The sequence below is a fragment of the Choloepus didactylus genome, chromosome 3 (genome assembly GCF_015220235.1).
Source record: "Choloepus didactylus isolate mChoDid1 chromosome 3, mChoDid1.pri, whole genome shotgun sequence".
In the NCBI taxonomy this organism is placed as follows: Eukaryota; Metazoa; Chordata; class Mammalia; order Pilosa; family Megalonychidae; genus Choloepus; species Choloepus didactylus.
This window is the reverse complement of record NC_051309.1, coordinates 167011936-167039877: the sequence shown is the minus strand read 5'-3', so window position 1 is coordinate 167039877 and position 27942 is coordinate 167011936. Positions and strand designations below refer to the sequence as shown.

Below are 27942 nucleotides of genomic sequence, written 5' to 3'. Positions count from 1 at the left end.
CTCTGGCTGCTGTGTTAAAAATAAACTGCAAATAGAGTAAGGGCAGAAGCAAGGACACCTGTTAGGAAGTTACTGTGAGAATTCAAGTGAGAGATGATGATGGCTTGGACTAGGGTAATTATGGTGAAAGTGGTGAAAAGTGACCAGATTCTGGATATATTCGAAAGGCAGAAGGCTAAAAGAGTAAGACAAAGGTCAGATATGAGGTATACGATTAAAAAAAGTCAAGGATAACTCCTAGATTTTTGGCTTGAGCAGTCAGAAAGACTGAATGGGAAGAAGACTGTAAGAGGTGCAGGTCTGAAGGAGGAGAAGAAGCATTCAGCCTGGGAAACTGTTAGACACCCAAGTAAAAATGTCAAATTGGCAGTTGGCTGTAAGATACCAGAGCTCAGGAAAGAGGCTCAGGCTGAAGATATACACTTGGGAGTTGTGAGTTAAGATTTAAAGCGTTGAAACTGGATGAGACCAGTTAGAGAAGATAAGAGCATCAGGGATGGCAGTCAGGGGACGCGAATGTTATGAGAGGAAGGGGAGGTGAGGAGGAACTGAATCGAGAGGCAGATGATCAGAATGTCCAGTGGCTGTAACAGGTCAACTCACACACTGAAGACTGAGCGATGACCATGAATTTAACAACATGGTGACTCTCACAGGTACAGTTTCAGTGGGGCGGGGGCAGTAAAAGCCAGAATAGAGTGATTTCGAGGCAGAATCGTAGGAAGGGAATTTGAATCAGCAAGCAGAGATTATCTGTCTAAGGAGTTTCCCTAAACAGAGGAGTAGGGATACAGAGCAACAGCTGGAGAAGTGAGTCAAGGGATGGTGGATTCGGCTGTTTTTGTTCTTTAAGATGGGAGGTATTATAAAATGTTGTATGCTGACAGGAATGACCCAATAGAGGAAACCTGACGATAGAGGAGGGACACGGAAATGTGCTGAAATAATATCCTTGGAGAGAAGGGCTGTACTGAAGATTGGGCAGGTTGGGAGCAGAGAATGGCACCCGGTGGAAGGAGAGTGGATGGGGTGGGGGTGGGGGGGCTTTCTAAAGGTTTCTAACTGCTTCTCTTTTTTTCATTAAAATAGGAAGCAAGACCAGCTAAGAGAGAGAAAGAAGTAGAAGGCGCAGGAAAAGTCAGGCTAGAGGAGGAGAGTGGGACAAGGAAGGAGCAGGGCAATGCAGCAGCAGCAGAGCCCAAACACGAATTTGCAGAGATGCCAGGCAGCATGCCCTTGGGCGCTTCTCCAGCTCCCTTTATCTGCAAGGGAGCAGAGAACGGTGGAGAAGCAGAACACCACGACTGTGGTTTTGCTGGGTGAACAGGAAACGACCACAGGGATAGATCAGGGAATTTAAGCTGCACAAGAACGAAAGTCAAATATGAGGGAGGTGGGGGCAGTAAAGAGGTGATGGAACCAGCACTTTGTAGAAAACTACTTCTTTAGTGGCTTTAGTACCTAACCAAATATTGTAACCGGTGATCAAAAATACTTGCAGATTATTAACTAGAACGAGGTAAAAGGCACTTAAGCGCACACGCACACACACAAACGTGAATTAGAACACTAGATTACATGTAATTCTCTCTCCAATTGGCAACAAAAACAGAATAACATATTAAATGGTATCTGCTTTGACAATTTTTATATTTTCCCATTATTAGTTAAGTCCTATCTCTATTACTTGAAAGAAAAAAAGGCTGTACCATTTAAACCTCCCCCAAACCTCGTCTTAGCAAATTAGTGATTACTGAATGTAAGAGACTTTACTGAAAACACTTAGCTCCAACTTGCAAATAATTTATTTCCATTGATAATTTGATAGCAAGTCCAAAATTTACCCAAGGAACAGCACAGAAGCCTTATGCTTTCAAAGTAAAAATAATCTAATGTGTTCTGTAGCTGGTAAGTCCAGCTACATTTAATTTATATGACCAAAAAAGCAAATATATATATCGATGCTAAATGATACCACGGAGAGTAAAAATCAGGCTTATCCTGCCACAATTCCTGACCGTAATCAGATGGGAAAGAGATGCTAGAGTAATAGAGGAGACCAAAAAAAACAAGACAAAGAGAGGTAGAAGAGGAGGAGAAAAGGACAAGAAAACACGAGAGAGAACCAGGGTCATTCATCTCACATCCAAGAGGGCCCAGGAGTGGGGTTCCCTTCTGACCCACTCCTGCATCCATGCTCTCGGGCCGCTGTCTCCCCCACCTGGAAGAAGGTCTGCGGGACCTCAGCCCTCAGTGTCAGTCCTGGTCACCGGGGCCACTGGGCAGGACTAGCAGCCTTCTGAGCCTCAGCCTGGGCTTGCTCTCTGACCGGCCTCTGTTCTCTCGGGCCATGCCACTGTCTTTCTATTTTGTTTCCATCATCTCGGACTAGGAAAGGTCTACTAAATGCAGTGGTAGCCCGCTGTGGCCGAGGCAGAGGGGTCAGGAAGGACCACAGCAAGCCAGAGTCAGAGGTCCCAGGTGATCCTTCATACCGCACAAAGCCCTGGCATGGCCTGGAGAAGAGGGCACAGGGGACATGGCCCAGCCCCACCTACCCGCTTTTTTCTTCTCAAGCTCACCGGCCAGGAAAACAGTACACATGCAGGTGCCTATAGTGCAAGCCACGCCCCTTACCTTTATCTTCATCAATACCTGCAGGTACATCAGGAAGACTGCGACAGGGGGTTCCTGCATCTTGTGGGAGGTTATTCACATCTCTGCAGGGAAAGTGAAAAAATGAGGACTACTGATTATTTCTGATCAAGGAAATAGTAAAATTGCATTTACAGGAATTCTTCCCCCAAGAAACAAAGATAGTAGAGACATAAAGGTCTGTGGCCAGAAAAGGGTTGAGAAATATCAAATTCCCAAGAATCAGCAAAGTCTAGTTTTCACAAACAACAAAACAATTTTAATCGCCTGTTTTACGGAATTAACCTAAGGCAACTAAAGTAAAACGCAGTTTCAAATCTGCCTACCACCGGTTACCAGCAATTCTTAAATCCCTGGTTCCCATCCACCCCTAAGAAAAACAGTTCACAGAGAGCCTTCACTATTCACTAGCTGAGCTGCCTTTCTCCACAAATTCACCAATTCAATTACATCTTCCTGCCCTCCTCACAACACGGTGGGTGCCCAAAAAACCCACTTACATGTCTTACCCTGCAGCTCTCTCCTTGCTTACTCTCCCCTCCCTCTTCTCCCTCTCAACGAAAAAGACGTGTTTATCTTGTCCAATGCTGTGGAAATCTTCATACACTGGAACTGTAAATGTCTGGGTATCTACTAGGTTCTTGCAAACTTTCTCTATCATCAAAGCTCAGTTTTATTTCAAGTTCTAGCAAAGGGTAGGTTGTTCCCATCCTTATAAAAATTACTGCCTCTTCTTTCTCCTTTCAGAAATGAGGTATTTTCTAACCTAGCTATGTAACAGAAAAGACAAGTGATACCAGAGATACTCCCCCATAAACCAAGGTTACTCTGAAGATCACTCTTGCTGAATTATTAGTAAAAGTATATTTTCCTTTCATGCATCCTTAAAATATAAAAACTTTTCATGTTTTTAACCCTGCAGAGCCAAGTACAAAGAAGAAACAATGATTTACAGAAAAAGCAGTACATAAGTTATAAAAGTTGGAAAATTAAAAACTTACGTGGGATTGCAGATGTTATGAGAAAGATTCGAGGAGATGGGAGTTTCAGAAGGAAAGTCATTTTGTGAAACCTTGTCTCCTGCATAAAAAAGTTACCATAAGGTTTTACAAATGTAAATCAACTGTATAGATTCTGTATTAAAATGAACAGATTGTTAATATCATTAACCTCAAATGATGGATTTATTTCACTATAAACTGACAGTCATATATTCAGTAATTTAATTTTTAAAAGCTTTTATAATTTATCTTTTCATTGAAAACAACAAAACTCAACATTTAAATTTACTGATTTTTTAATTACTTATGTATAATATTGAAAACTTCATCAATATTACAGATACAGACAAAAGCTATACAAATTTCTTAACAGAATTTTTTCTTCTGATAAAGGACATTGGCTATATAATTACAATGCCTATGCCCACCCCCATTACCAAAGTAATGTACGTTCATTGTAGGAAATCTATAAAAAGAAATAAAAGTTCAAAGAAGAAAAACATAAATCACAGTTTGAAGAAAAATATTTCTTCACAGTTTCTTTTGTGTGTATGTGTATCAAACTCATAAAATAAAATTGGGATCATACTCCATAAACACATTGGTCTTTTACTCCATCTATTTAACTGGGGACATTTTCCTGCTACTGTATAACTTTCAAGCACAACTTAAAGACTGCACACCAGGTCACTATATAGCAATACTATCAATAATATTTATCATTGTTCTACTGCTGCTCTTTCCCCTCAAGCAACAGCTCTACTTCTATTTTGTTAATGTGAAGTACCGATTAAAAAAAAATCTGGTATTAGCATTGTCAGGCAACCTTAGCCTTCAGTGGTAGATGGAGCTGTGCTGGTACAGGCTGTGAAAACTAAGCTTCCTCTGGCCTAAATAACGATCCCTGTTATCAAACAAAACACTATGTACCTTCCTCTAAGTCCATGCATTCCCACTGGGGGCAATATTGTCCCCAAGGGGGTGAAACTGGTTTGTTTCTAGATATATAAAGCACAATATACAGCAATAAAAAAAAAAAATACAGTATATTACTGGCATTAAAAACTAATGGGGAGAACAGGGAGGTTAGGGAAAAAATATCTAAAAAGGCTTGGGAGGAGCAACAATAAGAAGGTAGGGAAACACTGATTTTTTAATTAGTAATGTATTATATTATTTCTGTAATATTTCAATATTATAGAAAACCATCAATATTATAGATATAGACCAAGTGCTATATTAATAGCCCTTCTGGGTACTTTCTCTAGGGTTTTCTGGATACTTCTACACTGGTCTCTCAGACAAGATCTTTTTTTATGGTAACCTCGCCGGTAGGAGAGAGAAAAGAAAGAGTACAGCCCCAAGGCTGCGGAGGGAAACCCTGCAACTTGCTGACCTCACATCCGGCAGTCTGAGAAGCAGACGGAAGTGCTGAAAAGAGCCCTGGACCTTGAAGAAAGGAGACCCGGGCTCAAAGCTGAACTGCTGCAGATAAACCGTCTGTGGTGGACAAGACACACGACCACTGTGAGCCTGTGTCCTCAGCTATCTGTGCACCTGATCAGTCCTCCCACGTAAGATGGGAACAGGACCACCAGTCCAGCCCATCTCAGCGATGGGCAGAGTGTGCATGTGCCTAGAGACGCTGCAGGGCATCGCACAGACGTGCATTTCTGAACCTCACTGGCTGTTTCCTTTTATGAAGACTAAATGTTTACAATGCGGAAAGTAACAGTTAAGAAGGAACTACATCTTTCTATGACACGGAGCTACAGAAAACAATGTGGAGTGAAAAAAGCAAGATGCAGAATGTTATACTGAAGTATGATTTAATTTACGTAAGTTAAAAAAAGAATGATTCTGTATTAGAATGCAAGTCTGAAGCAAATACGTAGTACTGAAATCCTGGTTGCATCTGTTCTTCTCCAGGTGCTGGAAGGCAGATGCAGACTTGTTCTGGGGATGGGAGGGAGAGCAGAAAGAAGGGGCCATTCCAGAGACTTGGTTTCCTTCTCACACTCACCGGCTGGGAGGAAATGCTGAGGGTCCACCACAGCTTTCTTGTCCCCATCAGAGCTGCTGGTGCTACTCCAGCTACCCCAGCTGCCCCGGCTGGCACGCACACTTCCCAAGGAGCTTCCGCAGTCGGAGCTAGAGTCTGAGCAGAACTTTTCCACACACTTCTTCTCAGGCTTTTGGTAGTAAGTACCTGGAGAAAGTAAGAGAGAAGAGCTGACCCCAAACAGAGAAGTCAAGATTCACTTAAATAATTTTCAACTTGCTGCCATTTCTCATAAAAGGAGAAAGGTGAAATTACGAAGAAGGTAAGGTCCAACTTCAGAGTTTCCTATCTCTGGCTCATCCAACAAGGAGGAAGAAACTAATCATTAATAATTAGTGGAGGGCAAATGTTTGCCTACTCTGCTTGTGGGACAGGCAATCAAACTTGAGAGTCAATACCAATCATAATCTTGAGCTAAAAATGGTTCTGGAAATAATAATCACTTCTATCAAGAAAACTAAAGCTGTTCTGTAGAATTAGGGGTTTATAGATAATTTCCCCCATCTCTTTTACAAAGATGCCCACTAAGAGTTTCAAAATATTTATGTGTGGAAGGGAAGAACCTCTACTAAGACAAAAAGCAACATGAGAGCCAAGTGAATGAAAAAGAAGAGGAAGACAGAAACCAGTCAACTCTGCCAGCCTGGGGTGGGGGGGTTAGGTACTTGGGGAAAGTGGATGTTGGGAAGATCACAACCTCATCCCGCCGATACCCCACATGCACTACTAACATCAGTGGCCTGTGGCCTCCTGCTATCTTCTGTCCTATCCTGGACCCAGCATTTGATGCCCCTTGACCTCCCACTCCCAGGATACCACCTCGCAGTACTTGGGTGGGGCAGCAGCATAGTTCTGCAGGAACTACCTGGCTCAAGTGGTAGCACTATTCTCACCTGGCTATTTCTTTACATTCCTATCACCAACGGGGTGTGGACCTATCTAGACCAAGCAACCCTTGTTCCTGTCAGCATTATGTACAAGCATAATAGGGAATGGCCCTATTTTAGGGGTGTACAGTGGTGACATTGGAGTCCTGACCAGGCTCCAAAGAATCTCGGCTTTCTGTTTTGATCCTGATAACTTTCACAGCTCAGTGTCATTACATACCTGTTTCTCCCTGTGCAGCAGGTAAGCTTCCAATTTCAGCATTTGTTTTACAAATCTCCCCAGTATTTTCCCGTATACACCAGTTTCTTAGATCAATGTCACCACTTGGCTCAGCCCTTTCAAATTCATTGCACACAAGCTTTAATTCACTATGTTCAGAATGTCTGGAAGAGCACACAAAAATCAAAATCCGTATTTTATAGTGTATACATACATAACTTTTCCATGAGACTTATTAAGGTGAAAAGATGAATTTGGGACAACCTGGAGTCTCCTCTCATTTTCTCTGGGTGGAGAATATGATAAGTATAAGGGGGGAGAGTAATAAGATAAAGATTTTGCAATTTTAGGACTAGAATTAATTTAGAGCTCACTTAATCTTTTTTCTTGTTTTACAATGAAAGGAATAAGACTATGCAAGTTTAGGTAAGTCACTTGTGGTCAAACTCCAGAAACAGAACTTAGGATGCTGGACTTATTTTATTTCTTTTTTAATGCAAAATATGAGTTTCAATAGATGAAACTGCTCTTTGGTGTATGGAGGAAGATACTGAGCAGTGATTTAAATACATTTCCATTCATTCATTTGGCAAACAGGAGTGAATATGACGTGCAACATATTTTTATTAAAGGTGCAGGGGCCACAGAGAAGAGCAATAAAATTCTTCTCTAAGGAGTTCACTGTCTAACAATACCTTTCTTATTAGATTGTGAATTCTTTGAGGAAAGAAATATAATAAAATTTCCTAGGAAGGCAATATAGAGATGTGTAGGTAGGTAATGCTACGGGAGAGACTTAGATGATTATTTTTTACATTTCAGATTCAGCACCTAATGTTGGGCTTGTAGGGTTACAGGTTAGAAGATCAAATACATGAGATACAGCAAATGACTGCATGGGTTTCTGATTGGGTAAAAAGAGTAAATAGAAACAAGAGCCAAGGAAACAATCTAACAACACATTTGTTAAAGCATCATGCTCTCAAAATATCCTGATTAGCTATAAGCTACTATAAGCTATTTTTTTACAATTTTAAATTATTTCTTCAGCATGTCAGTGGAATGTCAGGAATCTGCTTTTAAAAATAATCAGTGTTTAACTGGTTAAATTCCGCTTTAATTTTATGTCTTTCCATATGCTCACATCAGGAAACTATAATACCTTAAAGTTACCTCAGAGTCCATCAAATTTTTATGAAAATACATGTAAAAGAATACAAGGTTTGATTTTTTTTCCTTTCTACAGTACGCTGCATTGCAGCTTTCAAATGATTCAGCCTAGTTAAGGATAACCACCAATCAGTAGTAAGGATTTAGTATTAAAATAAACTAATAATAGGTATTTTTTTTTCTATTTGTATTCTCATTATCTCTCAGTGGGTGTAGAACTAGAACCTGAAGAACCCTTGGAGCTGCCTAAGAATTTCCCAGCAGAGTGTCTATGAGAATTGCTGGGGAGCTTATTACAATGCTGAATGACGGGCTCTGAGTGCAAGATTACCACTCAAGGGCCCAGGGGCAGACATTGCAAACAAGCCCCAGGTGGTCCCTGTCACAGTGGGGGCTGCCATGCCAGCGTCCCCTTCCAACAACACGCTCAACTGCAGCAGGGTAGAGAGCTGTTTCCCCATAGAAATTTGGAACTGCTAGAGAAAAGTCTAACAGAAGCCTTTAAATACCTAGCTGAGCTCACAAGAAAGAAACCCCAGATGCCAGCACTCAGAAGAAGAAAACAGAAGCCACAGTGGGGAGGACAGATGGGTTATAGGGCAGGAAGTAGGCCTTAATGGCCAGGGGTTGGGTTTTAATCCCACCCCTACCCCAGGACAGCCTCACATGGGAGTCAGGGAGCCCGAAGTGAGTCTGCTATGAAAAACAGCCCTGAAAGGTGGCATCCTCAGTGCAAGGAGGACCCAAAAAACTCATCCATGGACACAGGGAAGAAGCAGCAAGCAGGAAGCATGTCCTGCTGGAGGCCCTGGGCATGTGTGCAGGTGGTGTTGTAAGGCTCACATATGAAACCAAAACCCAAAGACTACACCACTCAAGCAGAACACCCTACTAACCTGGCAAAAAAAAATCCTCAAGCTGAGAAAATTTACATAAAATTTTAGTTTGGCGGATATTTATGGAAACCCAGCAATATGGAATTTCCATACAAACAATGTCCAGCTCTTTTATTCTATAGATAAGAAAATGGAAGCTCAGAAAGATTAAGTGTCTGGAGGAAGCAAGGCTTCCAAAGGAGAATACCAAACTGCCTGGGTTCCATTCTGGCCCTGCCCCTTACAAACTCTGTGGCTTTAAAAGCAAACCACTGGGCGCCTCAATTTCCAAAGCTGTTTGGCAACTACCTTCTGCAGCACTAAATGGGGGTTACCTGAAGGTTGCCTACTGTATTTCATTATTATTGCTCCATATTGCCTGGATGGGTCAGCTGAGACCAGGATGTCTGCTTGTGGCCAGTAGTTTTCTACAGTGCTTGCTCCACACTGTGGAGAAGCGAGCCACACACACTTCTGCATTTCATGGGCAGAATGAAGGTCTGGCATGGAGGATGTCATATGATTTTTCCCTAAAACCTTCTATAGATTTTAGCATTTTATAAAGAAAAGATGAAAAAAATTTTTTCATGCTTAGATATTTTTAACAAAATAAATACACATAAGAATCTACTTTGATTTCAAACAGCTATGCTTTTGTATTATCTGTATATCAACAAAACTGAAATAAGATTAAAAAACATCAATTGCAAAATTAGAAAGTGAAAAAATAGGTCAAAATTTTTAAAAGGTTGTAAAAATTACACACCTCAAGACTTGAGTAACACTCCTTTTCTTGTTTTTTCTATACGTTCGATTTTTATTCCAATTTAAATTTTGTAAATTTCCTTCCTTTTTCTCCTGAAGCTTCTTCTTCCTATAAGGATCTTCTCGCTAAAGAGGAAAAAGAAACCTTCAGTGGTTTAACCGACTAAACTTGAATAAAAAACTGCTCTGTGATTTTTTTTTTTTAACTTTTAAAGACCAGTTCCATTGGGGTTCAGAACTTTCTAGCACTGATGAAAACTGAGACTTAAGTTCCTCAATCTCCAGTTTGTTTTCATTTCCCTCCTTTCTCTACTTCCTTCAATCTCTGCAGAAAGAGAAGGAAAAAAAAAAAAAAAAAAGGTTGCCCATAAAATTCCTAAGGGGCTAAAAAGGAAAAACATCTGCTAGTAATTTATGGTCAACTTGCTGTTAACTTCAGCAGCAATAAAATCCTCCAACCTTCACTTGTTAATTTTGTTTGTGCGATTCACATGAATTACCACTGAAGAAAAATCAGTTAAAAATGCAATACAGGAGTCATTTTTATATTTATGTTCTGATTTGTTTATGGATAAATTTCAGGAGAATAGCCAAATCTTTATAGAATGTTCCAACCTAGTTTAAGCTTTATGGGTAGACAGAGCAAGAATATGATTGATGTTTTTAAAATGTGGTTCTAAAAAACTTAATTCAGCGTGAGTTACATATAAACAAAATAGGTATGTATATATAAATCATATATAATTGGGGGAGGGGGTTTCTCCTCTTCTAAATGTTGAGCACGCTCCTTCCTTCGTGGGACATGACTCCCGGGGATATAAATCTCCCTGGCAACATGCGACATGATTTCTGGGGATAATAAGTCTGACCCTGGCATTGTGGGACAGGGAAAGCCTTCTGGACCAAAAGCGGGAAGAGAAATGAAACACAATAAAGTTTCAGTGGCTGAGAGATTTCAAACAGAGTCAAGAGGTCATTCTGGAGGTTATTCTTATGTATTATACAGGTATCTGTTATTAGTGTATTGGAATAGCTAGAAGGAAATACCTGACACTGCTGAACTGCAACCCAGTAGCCTTGATTCTTGAAGACGACTGTGTAACTATATAGTTTATATGGTGTGATGGTGTGATTATTAAAACCTTGTGGCTCACACTCCCTTTATCCAGTGTATGGACAGAAGAGTAAAAAAAGGGAGACAAAAAGTAAATAAACAATATGGAGCGATAAAGGGTATGGGAAGTTTTGGCTGTTCTTTTTTACTTTTATTTTTATTCTTTTTTCTTTTTTAATGAAAAGTTTCAATAATTGATTGTGGTGATGAATGCACAACTATATGATTACACTGTAAAGAACTGATTGTACACTTTGGATGACTGTATGGTATATGAATATATCTCAATTTAAAAAAATGTTGGGCATGGCCTATTTACAGGCCCATGGTGGAGGAACCTTGTGCCCTTTTAAATTTTAAAGTAGCTCATGTCTTCAATATCTCCTCTTACTCTTTATCTTCTTTCTACCACAATGCTCCCTAAAAGCAGAGGCCTTGTCTGAATGTGGGAGGTAGAGGGAGCTCACAATGAAATCCTATCGCTTAGAAAACTCTTAAGTGTGTTAGGTCATCTTGGGAGGAAAATGCCTCCTCCACTGAACTTATAGTGGCTGTGCCACTTTGAACGTATGATGTCCCCCAAAATGCCATTATCTTTGATGCAGTCTTCTGTAGGTAGACATGTTAGTGTTGATTAGATTGTAATTCTTTGAGTGTTTTCATGGAGAAGTGACCCACCCAACTGTAGGTGATAACTCTGACTAGATAATTTCCATGGAGTTGTGGACCCACCCATTTAGCATGGGCCTTGATTAGTTTACTGGGGCACTATATAAGCTCAGACAGAGGGAGCGAGCTTGCTACAGCCAAGAGAGATACTTTGAAGAACACACAGGAGCTGAGAGAGGAGCTGCAGATGAGAGACTGTTTGAAGACAGCTGGTGAAAGCAGACTCTTGCTCTGGAGAAGCTAAGAGAGGAACATCCTGGGAGAAAGCCATTTTGAAACCAGAACTTGGAGCAGACGCCAGCCACGTGCCTTCCCAGCTAACAGAGGTTTTTTTGGACACCATTGGCCATTCTCCAGTGAAGGTACCTGATTGTTGATGCATTACTTTGGACACTTTATGGCCTTAAGACTGTGACTGTGTAACCAAATAAACCCCTTTTATAAAAGCCAATCCATATCTGGTGTTTTGCATCCCAGCAGCATTAGCAGACTGAAACAGTGGCAAATCTCCTCGTTGTCCAGAAAGTCCTCATTCTACTGAACCTCAGGATTCCCATTTCAAGAAGAGCAACAATTAACTCATTTTACCTTCTTTTTCAGAAGGTTGGTCCAGAAATCAGAATAGGAATCCATGAGGTTCTAACATATGCTAAAAAAATGACTTGGAAAAGGAAAAATAAAAAGTCATAGATGCCCACATTTAAGAGTCTTAAATACAGAAAGCCTCATGTACCTATTAAAGCAACATGCTTACCAAGATAAACAAATGCTAGAAAGAAAATAAAATTCTAACTGTATATGTGATACTATGGGATTTTTGCTTTCTTCTTTATACTCCTTTAATTTTTTTCCTCAATAAGTAGGTATTAAACTCCTTTTTTATGATTCTGAAGGAATTTTAATAACATGACAAGGTAAACACACAAAGCCTATCTTACAGGACTTTATGCTACTTGCTTAAGTTTGATATATTAAATAAAGACTTATATACATATGAACCAATGTTAAACACTAGATACACACAATATTTGCTCATGTACTGTTTCTTTGTATATTTCCAACTTTTAGGGAGACAAAAGTTTTCTGTGAAAAAAATCCCCTGCCTTGCTCAACCTAAGGGCTACCAAAAGGCTTTTTAACACAGAAAGAACTTGAGCCTTTCTGTCTGTTCTAGAGTCATGTACAAATAAAGGATCAGTATCTAATTGGAGTCAGAGAAAGAGTGAACCGGTCGGCAGCCACTCTGACAGTGGCTGCCCTTCTCAAACCAGTCTGGTTAGAATCACCCTTGTATGCAAGCCCAGGGGTAGGTGTATTTAGGACTGCCACAGGATGGCATCTGCAGATCAGAAGCACCACTTTCTCTGTGAGTTAGTGAGGAAGGAAAGGAGGGTGCTGGACCAGCAGGTGTCAGAGGTGTGAGTGGAATGACCCAGAAGCAGGGTCAATGAGCAAACCCAGCCAGCAGGGAGCAGGAAAGGGGGTTTGGAAAAGAGAGGAAAATGTAGAAGTCATAGTGAGGAATGAAAAACTACCAAATGGCCTTTCTCTTTGGTGGGGAGGGAGAAACAACATCATCCAAAGCAACGGGCATGAAGAGGCACATGGCAGGAGCTTAGAAGGCTCCCCCTTACTGTGGGGTTTGGCAGGAGTCACGCCGGAAGATGAACAGGGCTGTGTGGGAGCCAGTAAGGGGGCAGCAGACCGGAGAACCAAAGCAACCGACTTGTCAAAATGGTGAGGAAAAGTAGTATGGAGACAATTTAGCTCTTTGCTGTTGGGTGCAGAGGATCTCACATACAGGCAGACAGGACTAGACTGGCCATGGAACTGAAAGAAAATTATTTTCTATTTGAAGGAAGTCCATGTAGAGTCACAATTAAGAGCACAGGCTCTGAGCAACCAAACTGCCTGGTTTGAATCTCACTCCTTGTTTATTACTAGGCTGCATAATCTTGGCCTCCGCTTCCTGAGTGACGGTATGTCTTCCTCATAGGGTTGTTGGGAGTATTAAATTACCTGGCACACAGTGAACACGTCATATAAAATGAGTTGCCTATTATCATTATTATTATTGAACTATGTGAACTAGTTAAGTTTTCTAATCTCCCTGGTAGGGGAGGCAATTTAACTGATCCCAGGGTGGAGAAGGCTTTCCTAAGCTTTAATAAAAACAAAAGAAAAAATCAAAGAAAAATCACAGCTTATACAAAACATTCCTAAAATCACTATTGTATATAAATAAAAACAAATAAAAATGAAAGGGAAAGGGCAAACAGAAAAAAATCTGACAGAAAAGAGTTAATACCTTTACATACAAAGTGTTCTTAAAGAAAATTTAGAAAGCCATATATGTTTACACACACAGTGTTCTTAAAGAAAATGAAAAAAGCCATTAGCATTCAACAGAGAAGCAGGCAAAGGACATGAAATGCAAATACACAAATACAAAAGGCAAAAATCATGAAGAGCTCATCCAAAATATTTCAGAATAAAATGTTTTTATGAAAGGCAAGTTACAGACCAGCTTGCATCTCATCATTCCATTTTAGTTTTTAAAAAGTACAAATGTGTTTACATGCATGTTTATGTCTACAAAGACTAAAAAATAGCTGGGAAAATATAGTACTGATAGCAGTGTCTGCCTGTAAACACTGGAAGTGGAAGTGGGTTGGACATTTACTTCTTAATTTATAGAACTTTTCTTAAATGGAAGGATTTTAGATAGATGATTTTTCCTTTTTTGTTTTTCATTAACTGTGCAAAAAATGAAAGGAGGAATATACTTGCCTTTCTCTGGTGTTATATGGATTGAGTTGTGCCCCCCAAAAAGATATGGTGAAGTCCAAATCCCTAGTCCTTCAGAATGTAACTTTATTTTGAAAAAGGGTGCGGTCTGTGTGTATGGAATCAGCAAGTTAAAAAGAAGTCATACTTGAGTAGAGTGGGCCCTTACCCAATAGGACTGGTATCCTCCTATGAAGGGGAGAGAGATACAGACAGGCACAGGGGAGAAGGCACGTGATGACAGAGGCAGAGAACACCATGAGTGTCCAAGCCACCGCCAAAAGCCAGGAGGGAGACAAGGAGCAGTCTCCCCTACAGCCTAGAAGTGCCGCCTGCCAACACCTTGATTTCATTTCTGTCCTCCAGAACTGTGAGACAATTGATTTCTGTTAACAGAAATGTTAAGCCATCCAGTTTGTGGTATTTTGTACAGCCCAAGGAAACTAAGACACCTAGTAAGAGATCCAAATCGAAATAAAAAACAAAACACTATTTTTCACCTAGCATACTGCTCAAGATTTTGCAAACAAAAATTGATGCTTGGTGAGAGGAGACTGAAACTTGCTTTCTCAAATACCTAGGATGTGAATGTAAATCAGTACCACCTTTCTGGAAAGCAATTTGGCAACAGGCATGAGGAGCTGCCTTAATTTATACTCTTTAATTCTATTTCTCAAAATCTGTAACAAGGGCATGACTTATGAAAAAAATTGTTCATCACAGGGATGAATGAATGTAAAGAGGTGGAAACAATCTTAACGTCCAACTTGTAGGACAATGGTTTAAATTATGGCATAAACAATGGAATATTATGCAACCACTGAAAGCAAAGTTCCTCAGTAATTTTTAACGATGTGAGAAAATGTAATATAATAACATTATAACAAAGTTGTATATATATAAGAATCTAATTTTTAAGATTTGCATAGAAACGAAATAGAAAATAAAACAAAAGTAGTTCATTTTCCAATGGGATCTTTTTTCTTCCTTATGTTCCTATAATAATTATGTATTACTTTTCTAACAAAAAAAATCTGCCATGACTAGGATTAAAATTTAGTCTTTGGCTTTCAAACCTGGGCTTCAACCTTCCTTGCCAATAAATCTAGAGGAATGCCGCCTTTGTACTAAAGACAGATTTATACCATTTTCTAAGCTGCTAAGTTAGGCCCTAAGAATTCTCAAGAAAAACAAACATTGAGCACCGCACTGGGAATGTGTGTACTGAGAACGATTTTCTCCAAACTAACAATGAAATGGAAAGTACACACATGGGATTTTAAAGAACAGTTTTACAGAACAGGGAGTGAGTTACAGAGACAGCAAGAAATGACTACTCACAGCCCCCAAATCTGCACCTGGCACAGGCTGAACTGGCCACTAGTACAGGCGGAATCCCCCAAATTCCTCGGACTCGCACTCTCCCTGCCAATCTGGCTGCCACCGTTGGGGGCAAGAGTTTGTCCCACAGGGGCTTGCAGACCAGAAAAGGAAGGAGGAAGGGGCAGGTCTGCCTGGCTCACCAGTCGTGAATGGTCTGGCCTGCGTCCCTGCCTTCTCACAGGCGCTCCTTTATTTAGCCAATAACCACTGGATCGGAGCACTGGGACTTTCTGTGCTCCAGGGACAGAGATCAAAGACAAGGACCATGCTCTCAAGGATCTAATGATGAAGACGCACAGATAAGAAAATAACTTTAATAAATTAACAAAACTGCCCTCGCTAAAGGCACAAACATAGAGGGCTAAGTCTGGCTCAGGGAGTCAGGGAAGACTTCGGGGTGAGGGCAGAGTTTGGAGAGGGGAAGGGCACACACACCTGGAGATGGGGGCCAGCGTCAGCACCCCATGGTGCCGCCCCTCGGGGCCATCTCGCCCTTGCGGCCCCCAGACCAAGGGGACCCTAGAGTAGTCACAACTCCTCCTCCAAGCAGACAAGTGTGGGGCTGGTGGAATGCGCATCTCGGTGTCTGTTTCTATTTCACTGCAGGGCAGTATGTAAGACTCCAAAGCCCTTATCAAAAGGTTGTTAGTTAGGTTCCACTTCCTTCAGTACCTCCTATCCCCAATGCACTGGCTTTATTTCTGCTCCTGAATGCATGCTGTCTTCATCTTTTGGCCTAGCTTTTGTTCATTTGCTGTACCTGCTCCACAACATCAACACTGCTCAGGACTCAGACTTAGGCCCCCGAGCTTCTCTCTGTACACACCTCAGGGGACTCCATGGCACAATTCCATTTTAACCTCCTCAGAAAATACCTCACTTGTCACGGCAAGTTCTGGCTCTTAGATCCCAATGCCTACTATACTCATTTCAGCCATCCCTCTCTGATGATAATGATCATGATCATACTTACCATTTCTTTGGTACTTACTACTGTCAGTACTTAATAAATGCTGTTATTCTAAGCACCTATTGCATTAACTCATGTAGTCCTCACAACCCTATGAAGTAGGTATACAATTATTATCTCCATTTTACAGATGAGGAAACTCAAGAAGTTGGGCTGCAACTCCGTGTTCTCTTAACTCCATGCTCTTAACCTATGCAACTTTGCTTCGAGGGACACAAATTTGAACTCATCACACAAATCAGAATTCTCTATCTTCAATCACTGCAGTCTAAGTTGATTTTTCATCCTCTGAAATACTGTGCATTCATCTTGGTGCTTGTTTATAGAAATAACATCTTCATAGGGAATGTCTGTGACAGACTTATTGTGCATCACTTCCATGTTATTTAAATGAAAGACCGATGTTTGTTAGAAAGTTTAAGTGAAACAGAGCATACAAAGAATGGAAAAAGAAATCACTCAGAAATAACCAGGGTTTCCCACTAATGCTATCTATGGCAAATCTTATTTTTGGATATCTCTCTATGCACCTACACACACATAACATGTGTGAGATATTATGGTAGGACAGATGAGATGGAAATAATTTATAACACTGGGACACAGATTATTTTAAATAAAATTATTTTAAAATAAAAATTATTTTAAAATTAAAATGCTAATGTTCAATTTTATTTGAATTTAACATAAGAAAAAGAAATTGAAGTGGAACCAAACGAATTACTAACTTTAATAACTGTTTCTTCTCCACATGTAATGTTAATTCCTTAAAGATCTAAGATTAAGAACAAGATTGACACTTTTTTTCAACGTTTTCTACCCTTTTGAACTATGTGTTTCAATTTTATAATATTGATTCTCTACTAAGAAAGATAAAACTGAAACATATTCTTTTTGCCTCTCTCTCAATTCCACCTCCCAGTTTTGCAGATTACTATTTTAACTTTGTTGAAGTTATAATATTTATATTCTGTTCTTCAATTATAATTATGCATTGCTAAGTCTTATTTCTAGATATGAAATGAATTGAAATCTCATCTGTAGACCTTTTAACATGGCTTCTTCAATCTTGAGTCTTTTTTATATCTGCCTTGGTTCTGTTAACTTGATTTCTCAAGAAGGGCTCATCAGTTCATTTGTGTTTAAAGATGCCCAAGATATTGCCTTTGTACTTAAGTGTCAGCTTGACTAGAAATAATTGTCTTTGTTCACTTTTTCCATCTCGCAACAATATTGTTCTACTGTTTGCTGGTATTAAATGTTCCTATGAAGAAGTCTAAGGCCAGCCTAAGTTTGTGTTTCTTGATTTCCTGTCCTTTCTGTGCACGGTATTTTATGCTTTAAATTCAATAATTTAACTAGGGTGTGACTACGTCTATTATATGTATCAATTTTCCTGGGGTGCACAGTATGCCCTTTTGATCTGTAGATTCAGTTCTTCCCTCATATCAGGAAAATTTTCATTTATTACAATCTCTGAATACTTTTCTAATCTATTTGTTAGGGTATTTACTTACACAATCATTATTCTCATGTTGGATTGTCTTTTTCTTTCTTTGTCCCATCTATCATCTTCTCTCTAAATATTTTAATCTCTTAAATATTTTTCTTTCACATTCACACTGATTATCTCAAAGCATTTCCTTCATATAAATAATTCAATTCTTGGCCATTACATATGTATTGTCATTTGGGTCTTCATTTACTTCCTTAGTATATCCATAATATCTCATACTCATGTATTCATTTGCCTTTGAAAGCTTTTATTTTATTGAATCCATTTTCTATAATGTGAAGTATTCTCAGTTTCCTCCAGGTGTTTAGACATGCTTTCTTCTAGACTTCTGCTAGGCAGGGTTCTTCATCTATGTTTTGCAGGTTCTAATGCTTTCGTTCATTTTTACTACAGTGTGTTTGCATAGTTGAAATGCTATTATTTTCATTATGTTTGTGCTAATATAGATCCCTCTGTTCTAACGTAAAGTAGGTAAATTCTCCTAAACACATTTTCCACCTTAATCTGGGACCTATTTGTTTTTCCCTATAAGCCATAGCTTCAGGGCTGGTTTCTGCTTTCTAGACACTTGTCAGTAGCCTGAGAGCACTGGTAGAAAGACAAAGAACTGGCTGTGACTGTGCAATCTTTGCTGGGAGACCTGGATCCTGCTCTCCTCCGGGATTCTATTAAAAATCCTGTACTCACCCCAGCTAGAGAGACCTCTTTCTCCTGTGGATTTTGAGTTATTCCTCCAACTGAGCAAGATTACGTCCTAAAAAGTGGATATTAGGTGCCAAATGGAGAGGTGAACTGTGATCTGGTTCAACTCCACCATCTTTACCCAGGAGGTGACCGATGTGTTTAAAAACAGCTTTTCTTGAGAGTAAAAGGTATCTGGTTTCATTTCATTTCATTTTAGTATCGTAAATATAATTAGGAGATGAATAAAACTTTTTCTGAACAATATATCGAACTCACCCTTTATCAATACGGATTCAAATGTATAACTATCCCCTTTGAAAGATATTAAATATACAGATGCACTGTTATTACATAAATATTTGTACTCTGAGCCGTAAAATGGGATTTGTTCTTTGTAACAAGCAAGAAAAAAAAATGAACACAAACCTCAACTGAAGATATGTCCTGTTTCTCAGAACATGTGTCTTCTTTAGATGCTTTGTGAATCTTCTTCTCTGAGGAAGATTTTATGTCAACTTGCTTTTTCAAAGTTTCACTATTGTCTACTTCATTCTTGACAGGCACTTGCTGGTTATTCCCTTGAATAAATAAAAATGATTCAATGTCTAGCTAATTGTTTCCATTCATATTGTACTCCCCCCCACAGGAAATCTCTTTCTCATACCAAACAGGTAACACTTTGCTTTAGTGAGATTTAGACCTGAGGACTTCTTATGACATCCACAACGCTCTAGAAATTTACTTTGCTTTCAGGTGAAAATGAACTTAAGAGTTCTACAAACAAACTTTATACAAGGTCAAGGAAAAAGTCAGAGGTAGAGGGGTAGAGACTTGGGTTCTGGTCGTGCCCCAGCTGCGGATTAATTTTATCATCAAAGTCAGTCTCTTAAAACTGTCCAAATTTGAGCCTCTGTGGATAAGATGAAAATAGATACCACCACTTCCCTGCCGCCTACCACAGACTGTTATAAAGGTTAAACCAGATATATACGTGAAGTGTCACCACCAAATGACACATGACCCGCTTCGGGGAAGGTGCTTCTACTGTAAACAGCAACCCTACCCCTGCAGCGAACAATGCCTGTGTGCTGAAAATGACTGGTAGATGAAGCATATGGCAAAGGCTGGGAGGGGACCTTCATCTGAAACATGTTTTTTCCATTTTCTCTCAAGTGATTTCATTCATAAGTATATTTCTTCTATCACTTATCTCACAATAGAGTCTTGATTAAATCAACTTCAATCCTACAATAACTAGCCTCAGTGTTCTAACTTAAAACAAAAAATATTTCAATACCATTTTCCTTTTTTCTTTAACTGAGAATCGCTAACAATACCTTTGAAATCTGAGACCGTTTAGACTGCCACAGTGCAAACATTTCATAGTAAAGCAGGGTGCAGGCTCCGGTGGTAGGATTGCTTGACCAGACATCCACAGAACAAATTCAAGGCTCCAATATAGCCCTGCCATGGGACTTGGGGCAAGGCTAGTCTAGCAAAAACACAAGGAGCTGTAAGGTTCCCTCTGACTCTGACATGCCAAAGCTACAAATTAAATTCAGTCAAAGTCAGATACATACATTTTAAAAATAACTCTTAAAAGACAAACATACTTTCATTCTGTTAACAGAAAATCTTTTAAATAGTATGTAAGTATAAAAATCCTGGATAAGCAAATGGCACACACCTTGTAATTTAATGCAATGCAGGTTTTTATGGTTTAAGCACAACTATGGCATATTAGATCTTATAATACTTTCAGAAAAAGAGATTCTACCTCAAAATTAATTTAAGGTTATGTTCTCTAGATGTCACAATGAGATGAATACAGAAAATCAGTCTTTTGGCTAGGATCACTAGCATAAAATAAAACAGCTTAGGATGTTTTAGTGCCTTTGGCTATGATGGGGCTTGAAGAATGGAATGACAAAAGTCTTTAACAGAGGCAAATCTGATCACTACCAAATTATTTCTTTAACAACCAGGAACAACTTTAACAGTAGGGTTTGTTAAGAATCTTAATCAAAGGCAATTAAGAAAAATCCCCCAGGAATTTCTGTCCTTATATAGACAACCATCTGCCGGGACTGGTTTAGATGTAGCTACTTAGAGGACAGCTGGGATACAGCTTTCATATCCCCTTCAAACTTGTACATATTTGAACTAAAAACCCCAACAGCAACCCTACAGAATTATCACTATATTCCCCCTTTAAATGCTGTCAAAATTAAAAATCATTCTTTTGCAGAGATCACTTTTGAAATTTAATTCCTTATGTGACACAGAATGGCTAGTAGATATCCACAAAGGAAAATATCCAGCACTGTGAACAAGTAAAAGAAACAACCAGGAGCAATGGAGACAGGGTATGTAACGTAAAAAGAAATTATAAGTTTCATTTTGGATTCTGGAAGCCATAAGAATGAAACAATACAGATACTCTCCTCAAAAGCTGTGCCATTACTTTCCTAGAGTCCTAATTCATGAGAAAATGATTTCCTTAAGTCTTCTTATGCCAAGAATACAGCAATGAAAATACTAGTCTTCAAAGTTTTCTTAGGAAGGATCCAAACTCAATACCCAATATTAAACCACCCCAAAAGAAGCAGTAAAACACAGGCTCTTAGAAAATTAGTAATGTACTCTGTGGGGCCAAGAATAGAACAAACAATAAAAATGAATGTTAATAATAAGTCTTTCATTGATTCTCTGAGACATTCTAACATGAAAATACTCAAGAGTTTGGAAATGCTGTGCACATATACATAATTTAAAAATGGTCCCAATCCGTGCCCCTCCTATTAAGCATGGCTTACATACAGTATTATGCAACTTTCCCACATTCACCTCACAAAGTAAGAGTGTTCATGCCATGGTTAAAGATCAAGAACATGGAATAAATGAACATTCCAGAATCCTGCTTTAAAGTTTTCTATACCAAATCTAATCATATGGTATATTTTGAATAACCTAATCTATCTCCATTTAAAGTTATTAGGATCCATAGTAAACGAAACATTTATTTCAGACATTTCGCAAGGATCTCATTCAGTGAACACTTTCACCTACTGTTAATTTTGAGGCTAAGGGTATTATTAAATTTAAAAAGTCTACTATCCTTTACATTAATATAAACAGAAAGCAATGAAATAATTTAACTACTTCTCTTTGGAAGTGCTGAGGCCAGCAGTCTGTCTTTAGCCATAATCTGAAATCTGTATTATTTTGAGCGCACAATTTAAAATAATAGTAATAAACATTTGAAAAGAGACATATTTCAAAAGACCATTTACATTACACATAAAGATGATCAAGAGATTCTGGAACATGTAACAAATGTTTGAAAAATTCAGCTGTTTCACAGTTGTTTGGCAGGTTGATGCCAAGGAAACAAGTGTGGGAAAACACAGCACTGGAGAATCTGTCAATAAACTTCATTTCTATCGGGAATTTTAATTATGATTCACTACAGGCCCCTTGGAAGGAGACGGGGGAAAATGGCAGGAAAGAGACGATGCACATTTTCCCTTATTCAGAAAATATTATGTGTTTCTCGACAACACCAACAATGAGTACGTAGTTAGGGGCAGCATTACACACTGTGGAACATTTTCTTCTCACAGGTAAAGTTATGCTTAGGGAAAAAAAGCCCCCTCAGAGGAGAATGCACAATTCTCAGGTGCCTCCAGGAGTTGTATTAGCTTAGAAAAACAAATTAAGGCACTCAGAAACTCCCCCGTTTCTGAAAGCTATCTTATCACTGGACTTGTTTGTACAGAACATGTGCGTGGCTTTGGGAGAAACAGCTGAAGTGCAGCAAACACATGAACTGTTAGTTCTTGACTCTTCTGGGCCACACAGGAAACAAAGTGCCAAGAGCTTAGAATCGCCAACGTCAAGTGGGCTAAGTTTAGCTCAGAGAGGCTGAATCTGTTTTCCTCAGATTCTAGAAAGGACCATAACATGGAAACATCAGGATTTCCACAAAGTAAAATACTTTTAAAATAGAAAACAACTAATGTTCAAAGCTGGAAGTGAAAACTCAGAAAATCTTTACAAGCACAGTTCTTAAGCAGTATTTACACATTAAGGTTTCTTTGCAGATAATGCCCGCTCACCATCTGCCAATTTATTATTATGTCTTCCTCCCAAATTTGTTTAAAGAACCCCAAACTTATAATATACTACCTTCAAACTACATTTATCTTGCCCTAGATTTCTCAGTCCTTATGTTTATACCCACCATATTTCTTATTGAAAAATTAATACTTGGGAGAACCTAAGATGGCAGCTAGGTGAGACACGGCAAAAAAACACCTCCGTGAAAAATACTAGATAAAAACCAGAAAGTGACCCAGAATACCACTTCCAGCGATGCACCAGCCGGACAAGTTCTGCTAAATCCACAGGGGCTGTGTGTGCACTTGGTGAAACCGGGAGTCTGCATTCCGAAACGAGTGAGTAAGCCAGCTGAAAGTCCCATGGCTGCGCTGTGATGTGGGGAAACTGCAGGTTGGCATTTGAAGACAGACTAGTTCTTTTAAAAAAAAAAAACAAACAAAAACCCAGGAGTGGCTGCAGATACGGCAGTGAGAACTGCACAGTGAAGCACTGCAGGAGCGGGCTGTAGCCAATGCCTCAGTGTCTCGCATGGAGGACAGCCCTCCCCACACCTGCTGCTGATTGTCCCGGGGCCAGAGGGACAGAGGGGAGAGCCAAAAGGAGAAAGAAACCGCACCCCTTGCAGCCGGCTTCCCGGCGTGCTGGCGACAATCCTGCCCGGGGCCGTACCCACAGCCCAGACCCGCACCAGGAAACCCAGTCTGACAAGGAGTGTATCCCACAGCACCCCGCACACGCCACAATACTGGCCGTGGACAGTGGCCTTGGGTGCCACCACAGCTAGTTGTCCCGGAGCTGGGAAGGCGGAGCTGTGCAAAAAGGGGGGGTTGAGACGCCCCATTCAGCCATTTTTGCATCAGGCTGGGAGCGCCCCTGCACGGCCCAGCGGCCTGGGGCTTCCCTTGAGGGAAGGCGCGCACTTGTGATGTAGCACAGCCTTCCCTCAGCAGAGGTCCTGGAAGATCACAGCTATCAAGCAAAGCAAATGCCAGGAGGCCAAAAAAAAACAGAAAATCCTAAAGCATTTGCTAAAACCAGACGATATGGAGACCCCAATCCCAAACACCCAAATCAAACGATCGGAGGAGACACAGACTTGGCACAATTAATCAAAGGACCAGTCAAAGAATGAGAGCATGGCACAGGATATAAAGAACATAAAGACGACCCTAGAAGAACATAAAGAAGAAATTGCAAGAGTAAATAAAAAAATAGAAGATCTTATGGAAATAAAAGAAACAGTTGGCCAAATTAAAAAGACTCTGGATACTCATAATACAAGATTAGAGGAAGTTGAACAATAACTCAGCATCCTAGAAGACCACAGAACAGAAAATGAAAGAACAAAAGAAAGAATGGAGAAAAAAATTGAAAAAATTGAAATGGATCTCAGGAATGTGATAGATAGAATAAAACGTCAACATTTAAGACGCATTGGTGTCCCAGAAGGGGAAGAGAAGGGTAAAGGTCTAGAAAGAGTATTCAAAGAAATTGTTGGGGAAAACTTCCCAAACCTTTGACACAATATAAATACACAAAGCATAAATGCCCAGCGAACTCCAAACAGAATAAATCCAAACAAACCCACTCCAAGACATATTCTGATCAGACTGTCAAATACTGAAGAGAAGGAGCAAGTTCTGAAAGCAGCAAGAGAAAAGCAACTCACCACATACAAAGGAAACAACATAAGACTAAGTAGTGACTACTCAGTGACCACCATGGAGGTCAGAAGGCAGTAGCATGACATATTTAAAATTCTCAGAGAGAAAATTTTCCAACCAAGAATACTTTATCCAGCAAAACTCTCCTTCAAAATTGAGAGCTTAAATTCTTCACAGACAAACAAATGCTGAGAGATTTTGCTAACAAATGACCTGCCCTACTTCAGATACTAAAGGGAGCCCTACCCACAGAGAAACAAAGAAAGGAAAGAGAGATATAGAGAATTTTAACAGACATATATAGAACCTTACATCCCAAATCACCAGGACACACATTTTTCTCTAGTGATCATGGATCTTTCTCCAGAATAGACCATATGCTGGGACATAAATCAAGCCTCAATAAATTAAAAAAAAAAAAAAGAACAATTGAATATATTCAAAGCACATTCTCTGACCACAATGGAATACAAATAGAAGCCAATAATTTTTGATTTGTAACTCCATTATTTACTTCCTACAGGATATAAAATACATGAACTCTAACGACAAATCAGTGGTTTTGGACTCAATGTAAAATATGTAATATTTGACAAGAACTATATAAAGGTGGGGGAATGGAGGTGTATAGGAACATAGTTTACGGGTCCTATTGAAGTTAAGTTGGTATCAAAGAAAACAAAGATTGTTATGGATTTAAGAGGTTAAATTTAAGCCCCACAGTCAACACAAAGAAATTATCAGAGAATATGACCATAGAGATGAAAAGTAGAGTATGGGTTATGAGAAGTGGGGGATGGCGCAATGGGGAGTTAAGAAATGAGTGTGGAGTTGCTGTTTGAGGTGAAGGGAAATTTCTAGTAATGGATGGTGGGAAGGTGATAGCATTACAACATTCTAAATGTGATTAATCCCACTAATGGAATGCTAGGGAGAGGGTGGAGTGGGAAGATTTAGGCTGTATATATGTTTCCACAATTGAAAAAAAAAAAAAGTCTAAATAGATGACAATTGAGTGCCAAGGATGATCCTGGATGGGATCTGAGGATGGAGGACAGGAGGCTCAAAGGGACACAGTTGGGACATAAGGAAAAAAAAAAAGGAAATACAGAATGTAAGCTTTGTATCAATATTGAATTTCTTGAATTTCTTAGCCATGCTTAACAGGATTGCATAAAAGAATGTTCTTGTTCATGGGAATTGTATATGTGAATTACAGTGTTTGTTCAAGGATGTGTGCAGCTTGCTCTCATATGTTCAGAAGACAGCAATAGATGACGGATGATAGGGAGGGAGGGAGGGAGGGATGGAGGGAAAGAAAGAAACGGTGGCGTGACAGGATGTTAAAGTTCGTGGATCAGGGTATCGGGAGAGGGGGTCAGGGTATGCTGTGTATGGGGTTTGTATTGTTTTTGCAACTGTTCCTGCAACCTTGAATTTATTTCAAAATAAAATTTAAAAAAAATTTAAAAAATTAATACTTAAAATTTTTAAATTATAAATCAATAGCAGGCATTTAAGAAAACTTTTTAAAATCTTCATTACTTTCCTAGAATAGTTCTATAAATGTAAAACAGCCAAAACAAAATGTAAGTGACAATGAATGGAGCACATCAAGAGCAATCTCCTGCCGAAATACTAACTCAGTAGAAAAATACAGGACTATGAATTAGCATCTGTGAATTTGCTGGTCTGGACATGATGGAAAGTCAAAGTTCTTTCATCAACTCTTATTTGATCTGATCAATAATTACCCTGATACCAGTTAACATGCTGTTCAACCAAAACTAGTAAAAGCAAAAACCAAAAAAAAAAAAAACAAATAAAAACAATGGAACAATATTATAGGAAGATATCTGTTGCCACTTAAATCATTAAAAACATGCTAGCAATCTAACCTGCAGAGGAAGGAAAGATTCTAGGCAGGTTTATATCTATATGATAGAGGCAAACCCCATGTTTCTGGACTCCCATATTAAATTTAGTCATACTTGCTGAAGTGTTCTTACATGACAACATTAAATTGACTACTGGCATTAAACATCAAGTGTTGCAGAAGGATTTTAAAGCACAAACTCAAATCCTCTGGTCCACTCTGGCACTACATTTCTGATTCATGCCACCATGGTACAACCACTTCAAAGTACTATGATGTTGTGGCAGAAGGTCCCTCCTACCAACCCATGATGCCACAGTAAAGGCATTTTGTAGGTACATTTATTTGGAGATCTGGTGGGCACAACTGACCACAAGAAAAGCACTGCTAGGGGGATGACTCCCTCCAATAGCTATTATTTCCAATTTGCATCAACTCAACCTATTGCAAATACTGTGCTCAGGCCTAAGGACTCACAAAAACAAGGAAAAGGCCCAGGAGGACTGGCTCCCTAAGTTTCATAAGCGTTCTGTCATCTGGGCCCTAGAGTATCTGGAAAGAAAATAGAACAACACAGATAAGGTATGCTATGATTTTATTTAAGGATATGGTCAAATGGCACTCTTCCAGAGGACACATTTACATGCCAGGTGAGAAGACACCAGGGTACAGTGTCCACATGAAGCACGTGCACTGCTGGCAAGGGAAACGTGGAGATTAGGTGTGCCAGGAATGTGCATGCAGACGCCCAAACCGCATCCCACTTAGAGGACGCAAGTGCCTTTCTTTTAAATTAAAAATGTCCTTTTATGGAACACTTAAAATTCAGTTTGGGTTTTTACTAAACACATAAAAACTGAATAGGATTAGCCAATCCATAACATTTCTGTACTGTCTCTACAATATCAAGGAGAGAAAAATATGAAGTTATTTTAGATTTAGACATTTCAAGTCATACCCAAGCAACTGATTTTTTCCAATTAAAAAGTATCAAAAATCTGGCTTTAACAGGTACGGAAATGTGCATATTAAAATGGTCAGGATGGACAGAAAAAAATAAGCACAGGTCTTTATGCCAGAGGTCAATCGAATCAGCTTAACGAAAATATTAAGTCCAGTTTCGCTTGCGTTTTCATTGACTGTTATCGGCTACAAGAGAATATCTGTTTTCTTTAAAACAAGGGAGAAAATTAGCAGAAAAACCAGGGCCAGGGAACATGAGGTGAGAGCATTTGCTAAATAAAGTTGCTGAAGTTTGGTTCAGCCAAACACATTTCATGAGCTGATTAATTTTTACAAATAGTCTAAAAAGCCGAGCTGAAGAATAATTAGGAAAAAGTATCCATATTCACCCAACAATACAATATTCACACACCTCAATACTTAAGCACTAAATTAAGCTTCTTAGCCACGACATTCTAAAAATTTGGTGTCTTTCCTTAAACTTTTCCTTTTACGACTCTTACTACAATATTTGTATCTTTGGTAAAACTCTCTGCATGAACTAAAAATTTCAGCAACC

The 27942-nt window shown here is 39.3% G+C and overlaps 1 protein-coding gene across 3 annotated transcripts in view; it reads right to left on the bottom strand.

Moving 5' to 3' along the window:
• TMEM131L (transmembrane 131 like) overlaps nucleotides 1-27942 on the bottom strand; it is a 161306-nt gene that overhangs the window by 6215 nt on the left and 127149 nt on the right. For all 3 annotated transcript variants that reach the window (XM_037830856.1, XM_037830858.1, XM_037830857.1), the window contains 6 exons: nucleotides 19185-19336; nucleotides 9637-9761; nucleotides 6826-6989; nucleotides 5680-5865; nucleotides 3657-3735; nucleotides 2638-2720 (listed from right to left, as the gene is read on the bottom strand). In XM_037830856.1, the coding sequence (XP_037686784.1) occupies nucleotides 2638-2720; nucleotides 3657-3735; nucleotides 5680-5865; nucleotides 6826-6989; nucleotides 9637-9761; nucleotides 19185-19336 (789 nt within the window). The remainder of the gene's footprint in view (nucleotides 1-2637; nucleotides 2721-3656; nucleotides 3736-5679; nucleotides 5866-6825; nucleotides 6990-9636; nucleotides 9762-19184; nucleotides 19337-27942) is intronic.